Source organism: Gadus macrocephalus, chromosome 17, assembly GCF_031168955.1.
Source record: "Gadus macrocephalus chromosome 17, ASM3116895v1".
Taxonomy (NCBI): domain Eukaryota; kingdom Metazoa; phylum Chordata; class Actinopteri; order Gadiformes; family Gadidae; genus Gadus; species Gadus macrocephalus.
The window spans coordinates 14,202,657-14,218,045 of NC_082398.1; the positions used below are offsets into that span (position 1 = coordinate 14,202,657).

A 15,389-nucleotide genomic window follows, 5' to 3' on the forward strand; every position below is an offset into this window, starting at 1 on the left:
AGTTGGGGTTTGAGGCTATAGTTGGTTTGAGGCTATCGTTGCTATGGTTACTATAGTTGCTATAGTTACTATAGTAAGTTTAAGGCTGTAGTTGCTTTAGTTAATAAAGTTTGGGTTGGAGGCTATAGTTGCTATAGTTACTATAGTTGGGGTTTGAGGCTTTAGTTGCTATTGTTAGTATAGTTGGGGTTTGAAGCTATGGTTGCTATAGTTACTATAGTTGGGATTTGAGGCTTTAGTTGCTATAGTTACTATAGTTGGGATTTGAGGCTTTAGTTGCTATAGTTACTGTAGATAGGGTTTGAGGCTAGAGTTGATATAGTTACTAAAGTTGGTTTGAGGCTATAGTTGCTCTAGTTACTATAGTTAGTTTGAGGCAATAGCTGCTATAGTTGCTATAGTTGGCGTTGAGGCTATAATAACTAAAGTTTCTATCATTGGTGAAGAGGCGAGGTTCAATTGGGCAGTTGGTGGGCTGCCGACATCCATCATAGTCCCAACGAGGGTTCTGCAGCTCCCATAGATGGATCTTGGTTTGTCCAACACAAGTGAGTTCATAGAAACTGCCCTGGCGTGGCCACAAACAGAAAAGTCCATATGTTTACACAAATATTCCCACAGTGAGAATGCTGAGCGATTTTTAATAGTTTTAGGCATTCTGATCATTCTGAATTCTGAGGGCAGAGCAATATGTCCACAAGCTGTGAGGGTAAGTGCCGGAGGGGGAGTGGTTCAGCTGATTGGAATGCAGCCATACTGTGTCAATGCGACACTACGCATGCTCAGGAGGGGAGTAGGAATGCTTGAATGTTAAATGTCTTGGTCACGAGCGCTGTGGGGAATTCTGGATGTGACTTTGGGTTCCTTGTGGCTTCAACCCACTCGTGGTAAGGAGTCGGCTCAGTTGAAAGAAATCGTCTGCCTAACGCCCTAAATGTAAACGTAAATGGTTGCAATTGAGAGTCTTTCTACATCCATTAATATGCATGGAGAGGCACATCTACGCTGTGCCTCGCGACTTTAAATGTTGCTCTGCCCGTCAGAATTAGAACACAACTATAGAACGCAACTATCTTTCCTCAGAAGTGTGAGTACAGGCCTCAGTCCTAAAGTCTGTGGGCTTTTCAGTGGTGTGTCAACACAAAATACAGACTAGTGGATTTGTTTGTTTGTGGGCACTATGGGAGAAGAGCCAGGGCAGTTGGGATGTGCATCAGTGTGTGGGAAAAAAACAAAGATAGAGCCGCTAAACGCTCGTTGGAAGTATAATGGATGTGAACAGCTCACCAACTGCCTGGTTTTGGAGCGTGCCTGAGCACTGTGAGAGGAGGAGGAGAAAAGAAATCATGGCTGATTCATTTTTCGACTTAGAAAATAACCTGGGGTCTTATAAAACTGCCCACAACCTTTAAAAATAACATTTAAGAACAATATATATATATATATATAATAGCATTCTGATCTAGAACATTTAGTATGTTCTATTTAGAATATTCTACGATACTTTACAACATTATATTATGTTTACATTTAGAATGTTATAGATGCAATTGAATGATCCAGATAGAGTGTAAAAATATCTCTAAAGACACTTCAATGGTTCGAAGATACCTGAGATTAATTGTAATAGCAGTGTCAGAATTGTGAAAGAAGAGGGTACGGGAGACAAAAGCATAAGAAAAGCTGCTGAAATTGATAACAGCTCATTACAAGAAGCCCACAACTAATTAGAATGTATTATGGATAATGGGGTTATTTCCATTTGTTATGTGGTTCATTGGTTGTTTTTGAATTGCATTTGATAATAGGTGATGTGTGTGAGTGTGTGTGTGTGTGTGTGTGTGTGTGTGTGTGTGTGTGTGTGTGTGTGTGTGTGTGTGTGTGTGTGTGTGTGTGTGTGTGTGTGTGTGTGTGTGTGTGTGTGTGTGTGTGTGTGTGTGTGTGCGTGCGTGTGTGTGCGTGCGTGTTTGAAGGTCTGTACCAGCGAGGGTGTCTACTCGCACTGCCCTTGCTAATTAACTTTAATTGTATCCCATTGGTTCTTAAAGTATATCCTCCTAGCAACGACATTAGTCTATACAGTAGCTTTTTCATCCAGTGGCTCCACTTTACATTATAAAACTACACCACTTCACTTCACCTTAAAAACCTACTTTAGGTTATGGCAAACTTAGCTAAAGCAGTTCAAAAATGTCCATTGAAAGTTTAAGCAATCGGTGGAGATTTGCAGAAATATTCCTGAAATGCCATGCAACTCGGAGTCAATCAAAAGTCTTTGTTACTGCGCCGTAACATGAAGGACAGTGCAGTCAAAAGGAAATAAAGGACTTGAATAGTCGAATGGTTGAACAGTGCTCTGTTCATCTACATAAACTAAAAGAGCCCCTCTTCTTCTTCAAACCCGGTGAATAATAATCAGCCTGCCACTCAGAGAGCGTGAGGCTGAAGGGTAAGCGGCCCTCGCTCCTCCTCCTCTACAAGGCGTCCACCGGGGGGGGGTACCAACCTTATATGCCTTCATGAGGTCCAGCGGGTCCACTTTAGGGCCTTCTAGCGAGTCCGGGTTCTGCAACAGCGTCCTCACCGCCTCCTCCATGCTGTGGATCAGAGTCAGATTAGAACCCTTCATGGACCCCTTGGGGAACCGGGGTCACACCTAGACGGTGTGACCCCCGTCGGGATTTGGTTGGAGAGTGTGTGAAAGAGTCCGAGTACTTGGCTTTGAAACGCAGCGCACTTGATTACTACAACACCACCTCCCCCCCTCAGGAAGAAGTACACCATCATCACAAATGTCAAGCTTTATTGTCCCTTTGAAGGACTTTTAATTTGGAGGAGCTGACGTGTAACACCAGCTCCCGGCGGCTCCAATACTGATCTGGATGTTTTTCATTGTGCCTAGCCTTGCTATAATACCCTCGGACAAGAGCCGAGGCAATGAAGGAATCAAAACCAAACACGATCCCTCTGTGTTTCCAGTGCCAGACATTACCTTCCACCACACGTGGACCTCGGCCCTCCCGGTGGCGTGCACCATTGCGTGGACTACCATGGTAACCGTCCCAAATAGACTGATCCATGGGATAGAATCGGTATGATTGCAAAGCTCATCGAGTGCTGCAAAGCGGTTGACTTTCGAGAGCAGAGTAATAAAAGCTGACACCGGAGGCGGTGGTATTCTCAAAGCCGTTGCAAGCCTTATCCAGACATTTCCATGATATTCTTTACGTTAACACACACACACACATGCACACACGCAAACACACCCACAGCAATCAGTTTGGGGTGTGTGGAGCCTGCATGCGATTGCGCCGGGCTACATTACGTCTGTTGCTCAATGACACTTGAAGGACAGAGATCGACGCAGAGAATGGAGCCGGCAACCCCACAGACAGAATGTGCTCTCCCTACAAGGTGCTTGTCTGTGTAATAATAGCCCCAGCAGCTCTCGCTATGTGAAGCGAAGCAATTACAAGGGCATCAAACGGGATGTCAGGCCTGGCCCGAGATATATAACAAATAGACATATACTGCATATAGACTATAGAAGGTTTACAGCTTTGTATTTTGTGAAGGAGTTGATATACCCAAACAATAAGAGGAACAGGGAAGAAGGGAGGGCTAGCGAGGCAAGATACCTCGCAACGGCAAGGCTATGAAACATATAGAGAGGAGACCGTCAAGTCTGAGGCCCGCTAAGAAGAAGTAGAGGAAGAACGAGTAGAAACAATGACGAGACAGCTCATGGCTCAGGCATTGAGGTAAGATAAGGTTCTGCTGTTCACACGATCGATCCAGTCCACTGATCATCGGTAGTGGTGGTGGTGATGGTGGTGATGGTGGTGGTGGTTGGGTGGTGGTGGTGGTTGAGGTTGAGGTGGTGGTGGTGGTGGTGGTGGTTGAGGTGGAGGTGGTGGTGGTGGTGGTGGTGGTGGTTGAGGTTGAGGTGGTGGTGATGGTGGTGGTGGTGGTGGTGGTTGAGGTTGAGGTGGTGGTGGTTGAGGTTGAGGTGGTGGTGATGGTGGTGACGGTGGTGGTGGTGATGGTGGTGGTTGAGGTTGAGGTGGTTGAGGTTGAGGTGGTGGTGGTGGTGGTGGTGATGGTGGTGGTGGTGGTGGTGGTTGAGGTGGTGGTGATGGTGGTGGTGGTGGTGGTGGTGGTGCTGGTAATGGTGGTGGTGATGGTGGTGGTTGAGGTTGTGGTGGTGGTGGTGGTGGTGGTGGTGGTGGTGGTGGTGATGGTGGTGGTGGTGGTGGTGGTGGTGGTGATGGTGGTGGTTGAGGTGGAGGTGGTGGTGGTGGTGGTTGAGGTTGAGGTGGTGGTGGTGGTGGTGGTTGAGGTTGAGGTTGAGGTGGTGGTGGTGGTGGTGGTGGTGGTGGTGGTGGTGCTGGTGGTGGTGGTTGAGGTTGAGGTGGTGGTGGTGGTGCTGGTGCTGGTTGAGGTGGAGGTGGAGGTGGTGATGGTGGTGGTGGTGGTGGTTGAGGTTGAGGTGGTGGTGGTTCTGCTGGTGGCTCTGGCGTTAGTTGGACCGGTTGGTGGTGGTGGTGGTAGTGGTGGTGGTGGTGGTGGTGGTGGTGGTGGTGGTGGTGGTGGTGGTGGTGGTTGAGGTTGAGGTGGTGGTGGTTCTGCTGGTGGCTCTGGCGTTAGTTGGACCGGTTGGTGGTGGTGGTGGTGGGGGCGGTGCTGGAGGTTTTAATGGGCCAATCCCAAAGTGATCCTGTGTTCCTCTGCTATTCCTGGCGCTGCACAGGGAGCGGGGCTCCAGCTCTGAGAGCCAGACAGCACGGCGGGCTGCTGGTTCCTCCTGGGAGCAGGAGAGAGGTGGCTCATCTGGAGCTGTGGAGCATGTAGGGAAATCCTGTAAAGCTCTATGCTAGTCGGATCCTATGATATAATGCCATGTCTCCCCCTCCCTCCCCCTCCCCCTCCCCCTCCCTCCCCCTCCCTCCCCCTCTGCTCCTGCCTCCAGGCCCGTGGGCGGGGGGGCCCAGCATTGGTCTCTCTCTGAGGCGCAGGTGTCGAGCCGGCCCTGGCTCTCTGCAGGCGGGAGAGATAACCCGGGGGCCACGGTGCCAGGTGCTGAAATGTTTGGCAGTGTGAGACGGGAGCGGGCAGAGGAGAAATAAAGAAATAAATAAAAGAGAAAGGATAATTGCACAATGGGAAGCGAGGCATTTCTTATTTTGTGGTCAAAGCAGACATTTTTGGAGGCGTACGGGGAAGAAGGGCTGATAAGGGCAGCTCAATACGGCCAAACATAGGGAAACCGGCGGCAACAAAAGCAGCCGAGAGCTTGTGTCTGGCTGATGGGGCCAGACAGGGAGGGAGAGGGGAAGGAGGGTTGGAGGGAGGGAGGGAGGGAGGGAGGGAGGGAGGGAGGGAGGGAGGGAGAACTTTATGGAGCTGCTGCTGTGCGCTGGGAGTAGGAGGGGGGAGGGACACGTTGAGAGTTAGGACGGAGGGATGAGTAATGAAGGGAGGGTATTAAAACGGCCCTATAGATATTAAGTCTAACATTGAGCCGGCCTTGGCATCATTTCACTTCATGTGCTCCGTCGATGCCGTCTTGTTGATCTAGATATATTCAACACCATCCCCTAAACACGTCCACCAGACGGCTGGTCCTTGAAGTGTAATGTGTGATTCGTGCGATGATTCACGCGGGGTAAGCTTATCTAAACACCTGCCAGATGGAATTCTTTTGATTCATGGATAGTTGAGCTGGAATGATTTTTCACAAGCATTTTAAAAGATTGTTGGATATACCAAAAAAAATCAGATTTTCACAAACACTGTTAGCCATAATGGATGAGAATATAAACAAATTAGTCAAATTTCTAAGGGCGATGATATCAGACCTTGTATAAAACATTAAAACAGCAATATAATTTCACATCATGACTAACTACCAACACATTCAGCATCTATTGTGCCCTTTGATCCGTCATTTAACTTCCTAATGATCATATTCAGAGCTGACTCAGATGAATAATGCTCAGATGATTTTGCAGGACCTCCAGCACGGGTGTCACGGTGCAGGAATATCGGTTTGAGTGCCTTGCGCTAAAACACTTTCGACTTGTTATCATGCTTGTTTTCATTTTGTTCCTAGCGTATTTTTTAATGACTTGCTGCATGGTGTGGCCGCTTGAACACTGGCTGACCCCGCTGCGCACAACGTAGAAACCACTGAGATATATATGGCCCTGTCATTCCAGATGTCATGTGGGCATGATGCGGGATGTAGCCTAGCGGTTAGCCCGTGACCAATGACTGGGATGTTGTTTTGACCCAGTAGGCACACCCGGGGAATGATGTCATGTCATGTGGACTCAACTAAACGTGAACTTATCACCACAGTCAATGCTGAGCATTTCTAAAGGCTAAACGGAGTCGCCACGGGTGGAAGAGTGGGGCCCAGCGCGCTAGCCACTAGCATAGTGGAGCAGCGTGGCCGAGATAAGGGACCCATGTTGCAAATTGAAAATGGGGAATATTGAGTGTGTGCGCAGGCACGTGTTTGTGTGCGTGTGTGTGTGTGTGTGTGTGTGTGTGTGTGTGTGTGTGTGTGTGTGTGTGTGTGTGTGTGTGTGTGTGTGTGTGTGTGTGTGTGTGTGTGTGTGTGTGTGTGTTTGTGTCAGAGAGAGTGTTTGTGAAACAGACAAATTGCACCCAATTACAATCACAACAAATAGCTATCCAACAAGCAGCTATACGTCAACATACCATCTCTGCACTCAAGATGTATTTCTCTGATTTGTTGTTTTCACCCATGGGTTACATCAGCATCAGCAGACTGTATAACAACGAGGGTTAGTGTCTACACCCTGGTCCTCATCCTCATCATCCTCATTACTTCTTCATCCTCATCATTGCTTTCCCATACATCACTTCAATGCACCTATTCGTATTTCTTTAATCCAAAATCCCTTCACAAACACAGATTATGTCTGTTTTATCGTTATATTTCTTTAAAATAGAGTGTATTTAAATATTTTAATCTAACATAGAAACCAAATAGTCATGCTGCATAAACAGTGTTCTAACACACAACATCCTTTACGTTAGCTTTTAGGTTAGATATGGTTTAGTTTAGGTTTAATGTTTTATAGGTATGAGGTTAGAGATGGTTTACTTTAGGTCTTAGGTGAGAGATAGCTGAGTTTATGTAATGGTGGGAGATGGTTAAAATGGTTAAATTAAGGCATACGCTCAGATTAGATTAGATGCAATGTTATGGTAATTTATTCTTTATTGTCATGCAGTTAGTGTCCAGCCTGGCCCTAGCACATCAAGAGGTGGTTCAGTTATACGGTTGGATGTTTTTAAATTAAGATGGATACAAGCAGTTTGGTTTAAATATAAGGTTGGAGTTGGGTACCTTTCGCTATAAGGTTACAGATGGCTACATGGAGATATAGGTTCAATATAAGGTTTAAGGTAAGTGGCGGTTAAATCTTACTGTAAGGTGAGAGGTACACCAGTATAAGATCAGGTAGAAGCCATATCAACACACCTTGGCCAGTAGTCACCAGTATAAGATCAGGTAGAAGCCAGGACATCAACACACCTTGGCCAGTAGTCACCAGTAGAGTTCACCAGCGTGTCCTCAGTTGCTGCTCACACACAGCGATCCATGGTCTCCTCATAACCGGAGTTCACACCTCACTCCTCCTCATCATCACGTGCATCCAGAAAGCTTCCCCCCCTGTGGTCCCTGGGTCCTCTTCAGTCATTGAGCTTCAGTCTGGGACCTCACCCTACCCCTGTGGTCCCTGTGGTCTGCTCCCAGGGGCCTGCTGGGACCTCTGTTCCCATAGGCCTGATTACCCTGCATGCATATCTGTGTGTGCGTCTGTCTGTGTGTGTGTGTGTGTGTGTGTGTGTGTGTGTGTGTGTGTGTGTGTGTGTGTGTGTGTGTGTGTGTGTGTGTGTGTGTGTGTGTGTGTGTGTGTGTCTGTGCGTCTGTGCGTCTGTGTGTGTCTGTGTCAGTAGAGAAGTGGGTCTCTGGGTCCAATGTGAGTGCTTAGGAAAACAAATAAGGAGCGAGGGAGGAGGCAGGCCGTTTGTGTGTGTGCGTGCATGTGTGCATGCGTGTCTGTGCGTGTGTGTATAGGCGTGTGTGTCTGTGCGTGGCAAACAAAGGGAAACTTTCACTTGAGACCAGGCTGGAGCCGGCTGTCAATGCCCCATGACTGAGGCTGAAAGGGGAGGCCATGTCTGGGGTTAGTGATGATGTCTGGGGTTAGTGACGATGTCTGGGGGAGTGATGATGTCTGGGATTAGTGATGATGACTGGGGTTAGTGATGATATCTGGGGGAGTGAAGATGTCTGGGGTTAGTGACGATGTCTGGGGGGAGTGACGATGTCTGCGGTTATTGACGATGTCTGGGGTTAGTGACGATGTCTGGGGTTAGTGACGATGTCTGGGGTTAGTGACGATGTCTGGGGTTAGTGACGATGTCTGGGGTTAGTGACGATGTCTGGGGTTAGTGACGATGTCTGGGGTTAGTGACGATGTCTAGGGTTAGTGACGATGTCTGGGGTTAGTGACGATGTCTAGGGTTAGTGACGATGTCTGGGGTTAGTGACGATGTCTGGGGGGAGTGACGATGTCTGGGGGAGTGACGATGTCTGGGGTTAGTGACGATGTCTAGGGTTAGTGACGATGTCTAGGGTTAGTGACGATGTCTAGGGTTAGTGACGATGTCGGGTTAGTGACGATGTCTAGGGTTAGTGACGATGTCTGGGGTTAGTGACGATGTCTAGGGTTAGTGACGATGTCTAGGGTTAGTGACGATGTCTAGGGTTAGTGATGATATCTGGGGGCAGAGGCCAGGCCGCTGCGCTCCCCGGGTCTGACATGCCTCAGGGATGAGTCTCCATCATCTCATTGGCCGCGCTCTCTATTAGTTAACGAGTCATCGATGACTGAATGGCGAGCGGCACGACATAGTGCCGAGACTAGGGAGACTAAAAACAAGGTTTTACTTATAACTTAGAAATGAATGTATTAGTACACATATCTATCTAGATAAATAATATATTTAGCAATTTGAAATGGAAAAATTACAAAGGTTGGGGAAAAAATAAATTGGAGAAACACAATACAGAACAAATGCTTCACCAGAAATGTCTGACTCTGTTTTCCAATCGAGGAAACCAAGTTTCCATATTTTAGTTTAGTAAACAAATGTGTCTAGTTATGACTGCTGGCTTCTGAAGCAAGACTGGAACACGCGTCCTGCAGCCCAGCAACACATCTCTAATGCATGCAGGCGCCTGCTCCGAGGCATCAGCTCGCTTTATGAGAACCAATGAGGTGGTATTAAAGTATTAATTAGTGAGACCCACTCAGGTGTACGTGACAACACATACACAAGCGCACACACACACACACACACACACGCACACGCACACACAATAACCACTACACCCCCACACCCCCACACACACACACCCAGTGAATGGATGTCTGTGTGGTAGGAGTCAAGTGCCGGCACAAAAAACAAGTACAACCACAGCTTCTTTGCTCTCCTGTCTTTACTTCCCAGAAACATCCCTTGCTGTGTGTGTGTGTGTGTGTGTGTGTGTGTGTGTGTGTGTGTGTGTGTGTGTGTGTGTGTGTGTGTGTGTGTGTGTGTGTGTGTGTGTGTGTGTGTGTGTGTGTGTGTGTGTGTGCGTGTGTGTGTGTGTGTGTGTGTCTGGCGACTCGTGCCCTCGTCCTCTTTGTGGTCTGCGACCCCCCCGAACAAAGGAGCACAGGCGCCGCGCCTCCTTCGACAAAAGGAGTTCACGGGCTCTGGCTGGGTGACATTTGAGGAGGGCTCTTATCAAAGCTGGCCCTGCGCTCTTCACAGCCCCACTGCGCATCAATAGATGGCGCACCATGGCAGAGAGGAAACACCTCCTCCCCCAGAGACAATAGTTCCGGGGCGGCGTGCGACAGGAGCCATGGGTCAGCCCTTCATCCGCCTTGCACGCGGGCCCCCCGTGGGGCCCTGGGCTCCTTGCCCTCCTCTACGGGGGGCGTTTGTTAGTGCTCAGCCGGCGGGCCGCTGTGTGCTGAGAGGGTCTGTGTCAGGTCGGACCCGGAGCTGTGGGGGTGGACGGATGGTTACAGACCCCCTGAGGGGCGACCACGAAAGGCCTCCGCCGCGTCAAGATGTTCCCCGATCGAACAGGAGAAGACGCGCCGCCCCTGGTCGCGGCGGTGAGATAAAGCGAGGCGAGCAGCCCCCGCATCTCCCCCGTTGAGGCGCTTCTCGGCGTCCCAGAGCAAGAGCATCGGCCATTACGCCCACATTCACACTTAAGGATGTCAGAAAAGGGCGGCCGCTTCTGATGCCTCCGGTCGCCAATGGCTGCCGGCCCGACGCCCACCCATCCCCCCGCACGCTGCCGCTCGTTAAAACAAATCACGCACAATGATCTCACAATGTGTGTACACGCCTCCATCCATCAGTCCGAGCCCAGCACACTCACACCCGTGTCCTTTCAAATCAAAAGACGATCCTGCCGCTCAGCTCTCCTCCGTAACTCTGCTGCTGGGCCAAACCTGTGTGCTGAGCTGAACCAGGTTGTGTTCCAAAAGGATTTCACTTTCGTTTTGAAAGTTCTGTCATTTTAAACGACCTTCACTTTGTAACGTTTCAGCCCTCGTCTGTCTCCCTTCACATCCCCACCATGAAAATGTGGGGAAGTAAAAAGCCTTTTTTCCAACCCTCATTAAAGCAGCTTGTCTGAACACAGTACTGTAGAACAAGAGAGAGTTCGTGTGGTGATGTGAAATGTGTACTAAGGCTCGAGCCAATTTAGCCAATAACGTTTGATGGGCTAGCTCAGAGGCGTTGTTGATAACCGCTATGAATCATCTGTCCCCGGCGCGCTGTCAGAGGCAGATGGGAATGGACACGATCGATAGAAAGACCAGAGGAAGACATTCCCTCACCCCGCAGCGAAGGCTGAGAGGAGGAAGAACTAATCATTAGCATTCATCACCCCCACGCTCCATCGGTCACACTTCTGTTAAAAAAATCTGATTTACTTATCTAGAGAGTGCACCCGTGCCAAGGTAATCATGTTTTATTCAGATTACAGTGTGTTTTTTTGTTGTAGGATCTATAAAGTAGGACAGATGAGACCCCTGAGCGGTTCACAGCCCCTCCATAGACCCCCCTCCTGGCCCTCCTGTGCAGCGCTGGTTCATACCAGCGCTGTACTGCCCTGTTCAGTGTCTTATGGCGGTTCGGTCATAAGGTATAAACCAGTTGTCCTGTTCAGTGTCTTATGGTTCACTTGGAGCCATCGCTCTCTCACAAGCCCTCACCATTAGGATATTATCTGTATTTCAGCAGAGGGGTTAATGAAAAGAGTGGCCATATCTCACCTCTCTACACATTTCATTTCTTTCTTCTTCGCTGGTTTTTCAGCAGACTAGCTCCACATCTCGTGGCTAATTAACCTCACTACAAATGGCTTTTTATTGATGCTCTGCACATCTACTTGTTATAATGTAGTTAAACTAGCATAGCGTCTCGACTGCCACTGATTACAATCACTGCATATCCGTTTTACAAAAATACAGTCTCCATTCACAACTGCAGGAAGACGTGAGCATCAATGGTTTGTCGTTGTTGAAACGCATTTAATCAGGGCACAATTAGACCGGAGAAAGTCTGGATCGAAACAGAGTAATGGTTGCTGGAGGACCAGCCTTTAAACAGAGTGCGTTCCATTAGGGTCTTCATCCTCCACTCGCTCTAACTTTAGAGACGTGGAGAGAGGGGGGGCTCACTTTAAATTCTCCTAACTGTTCCGCAGGGTGTCTCTGATATCTTGTGCGCGATGATGCGAATCCGTTAACAGACACAAATGACTGGTTTGATTCAATCCCACAGCCCGGTGAGCAGGCGTGGTGATGGTGGGAGTGTGGGGGGGGGGGGGGGGGGGCAGACGGGAGTCTGGGAATAGTGATGCAGGGTCATCACATGAGCAGAAGACCGTCAGCAAGGGGAAGAGATGCACTACCTTGTATTTCAATTTCAACTATTATTTTTATGAGAGGAAGAACCTCAAGCATATTGATTTTATTGTGAGAATTGTGTGTCTCTAGGTTAAGGACCTTCAGCTTTGGTTTTGAAACCAAGGTTATGTTGTTTACACTAACCAGAATTACACTTCTGGCATCTTAGTGTTGTATCGTGTTTTGACAGATGAAATCATATGCTGTGTGTGGTATTGTGCTGTTGTAAGTGTTGTCATGTCGATTGGGTGTTGATGCTGTGGGGTTATATCTTGGTGATCGCCGTGTTGGAATGTTAGTGTTAATGTGTTGGGGAAGGTACAGTCGATGTTGTTCCTCTATGTGACGTTGATGTGGTGGTGTTGCTGGGGTTTTGGTGGTTGGTGTTGATTCAGTTGGGGCAGACCGCAAGGTCTGCATGCTTCTGGTAGCGTTAATGCGGGGTGGTTGGTGTTGTGTGTTAATAGGGGTGGTTGGTGTTGTGTGTTAATAGGGGTGGTTGGTGTTGTGTGTTAATAGGGGTGGTTGGTGTTGTGTGTTAATAGGGGTGGTTGGTGTTGTGTGTTAATAGGGGTGGTTGTTGTTGTGTGTTAATAGGGGTGGTTGGTGTTGTGTGTTAATAGGGGTGGTTGGTGTTGTGTGTTAATAGGGGTGGTTGGTGTTGTGTGTTAATAGGGGTGGTTGGTGTTGTGTGTTAATAGGGGTGGTTGGTGTTGTGTGTTAATAGGGGTGGTTGGTGTTGTGTGTTAATAGGGGTGGTTGTTGTTGTGTGTTAATAGGGGTGGTTGTTGTTGTGTGTTAATAGGGGTGGTTGTTGTTGTGTGTTAATAGGGGTGGTTGGTGTTGTGTGTTAATAGGGGTGGTTGTTGTTGTGTGTTAATAGGGGTGGTTGGTGTTGTGTGTTAATAGGGGTGGTTGGTGTTGTGTGTTAATAGGGGTGGTTGGTGTTGTGTGTTAATAGGGGTGGTTGTTGTTGTGTGTTAATAGGGGTGGTTGGTGTTGTGTGTTAATAGGGGTGGTTGTTGTTGTGTGTTAATAGGGGTGGTTGGTGTTGTGTGTTAATAGGGGTGGTTGGTGTTGTGTGTTAATAGGGGTGGTTGTTGTTGTGTGTTAATAGGGGTGGTTGGTGTTGTGTGTTAATAGGGGTGGTTGGTGTTGTGTGTTAATAGGGGTGGTTGGTGTTGTGTGTTAATAGGGGTGGTTGTTGTTGTGTGTTAATAGGGGTGGCTGGTGTTGTGTGTTAATGCGGGGCTGTTGTAGGTGATGTTAGAGTCGTTGTGTACCCGTACCTGGAGAAGTGTCGCTGCAGCGTCACCATCTGCCGCCTGGCCCTCAGAGACTCCTCTCCCTCCACTCTCTCTCCCCCCTTCTCCCTCTCTGCTGTCCTCGGCGGCCAGATGCTGTTGTTTGTTTGACGGCCAGGGATTTGATGTGTGAGGTGTGCCTGCGGAGGACATAAACACAGTGCTGTTAATCTGGCAGATTGGGATTCCACCAGAGTTCAGAGATGCACCTGCTTGGTTCCTCCCAGCCCATATCCCAGGCAGTGTCATTATCTTTGGGTGTGGGGTCCGCTAGGGACCGGGGGACATTTCCCTTGGTCTCCCCCTACAATCTTCATATAAAAAATCATCCAAATCAAAACTCTCCTGAAATGAGTGTAAATCAGTATATATATATAATCTCTCTCTAACATTTACACAAAATAACTGAGTTACTTATCCTGACTTATTGAGAACATGACTTTTGCTTTCAGGGGTTTTGAGGAGGTGGAGGCGTACTCCTCACCTCTTCTTGGGCCAATAAAGGGATGCTCGCCTGGGTTCTGGATTAACATCAGATGTGATATACATGTAGAGATATATATCACATCAGACTGTGACTCTTGAATGAAACAGGTTTACTGATGGACTGTTTTTGGTCCGCAGTGAATTGGGGGTGTGCATCTTTATAAAGAGATGTATTCATTTGCAAATATCCCAATGTTGTTGCCATGACAAATCTGAGACAATGCTGAAAAGTACTAACCTAGTTAGATATGTGCTGACTGAGCCTCCAGTATGGGGAGGAAACACAAGTAGCCTACCATCTGAAAGAATCAGATCCATTTACCAGAGCCGATTAGTAGGCAACTTGAACTTCACAAGTTTCTGCATTTGTTTACAGCGAGAGGCAATGTCAATACAATAAGTTCCAGTAACAGGTCACCAGCGCTCACTTCCTCAGAATGTAACAGGCTCCTAATCTCCATTTTCCAATTACTTCCGCCCGGGCCTCCGTGGAGCCTCTCCTTGTGTTCTCTGTGAGCTGTGACCTCACCGTAATTACTACAGCCAGCCAATCAGCAGCAGAGGGCTTTTTGTCATTTCACCAATCAGAGCGGTATGTGTTTGTGTCTTAATGCAGCTTTGAACCAGGGGGAGGGGGGTGGAGTTGTGGGGAGGCAAAGCTTTAATAAGATTAATACATTTGTTGAATTAAAGTAATGTGTTATGAGTTCAATAAAAAACACTTTGATTTCAAGATGAAATATCGGTAACATAAATATTTATGAGGCAGCTCCTGGATAATAGGGCATTAAAGATAATTATGTGTGCTACTATGTTTTTTCAAGGTGGTTACAACATGTGATAACTTTTGTTCTTGAAATGAGAACCTCCTAACAATGACAATTACTGTAGTTTAAAATAAGAAATTAGCTTGTACACACACACACACATAGACACTTACAAGCACACACACACACGCACGCAGCACGCACACACACACACACACACACACACACACACACACACACACACACACACACACACACACACACACACACACACACACACACACACACACACACACACACACACACACACACACACACACACACACACACACACACACACACACACACACACACACACACACACACACACACACACACACACACACACACACACACACACACACACACACACACACACACAGGTCCACCCCTCCAAACATGTCAGACTGTATTTCCACCAGCATCAGTCCACCCAGACCCATTGTGGGTTTACTGACCTTTTGGATATTTCATACTGTCTTTAAAGCCTTCTTATGAGTGTTGTCGTTGTTGTGTATTCTGCTACGTGCGGTGTATGTTGTGTCTGTTTGTGTTATATTCACTGATCCCCCGTAATATGTCCAGTCAAAGCACAAAGTTATATCGATTATACATTTTACAAGTTTCCCAAACAAAAAAGGCTTGTAGCCTCGGGGAAATTATATTATTACCTCAGGATTAAAAAAAAAGACCTAAAAACGATCTGAAACTCCTCACAAAAAGACGCGTGGTGGATGGACTGTGTGGTTGCCTCAAATGGCCTCGCC

The 15,389-nt window shown here is 47.8% G+C and overlaps 1 protein-coding gene across 4 annotated transcripts in view; it reads right to left on the reverse strand.

Moving 5' to 3' along the window:
• Window positions 1-15,389, reverse strand: part of LOC132475467 (nck-associated protein 5-like) — an 80,126-nt gene that overhangs the window by 49,360 nt on the left and 15,377 nt on the right. For 3 of the 4 annotated variants that reach the window (XM_060076621.1, XM_060076620.1, XM_060076623.1), the window contains exons 2-3: window positions 13,316-13,470; window positions 2,507-2,597 (exon numbers count right to left, since the gene is read on the reverse strand). In XM_060076621.1, the coding sequence (XP_059932604.1) occupies window positions 2,507-2,597; window positions 13,316-13,344 (120 nt within the window). In that variant the 5' untranslated portion in view covers window positions 13,345-13,470. Of the gene's footprint in view, window positions 1-2,506; window positions 2,598-7,570; window positions 7,996-13,315; window positions 13,471-15,389 lie in introns of those variants that run through there. The other variant, XM_060076622.1, reaches the window with a different exon arrangement.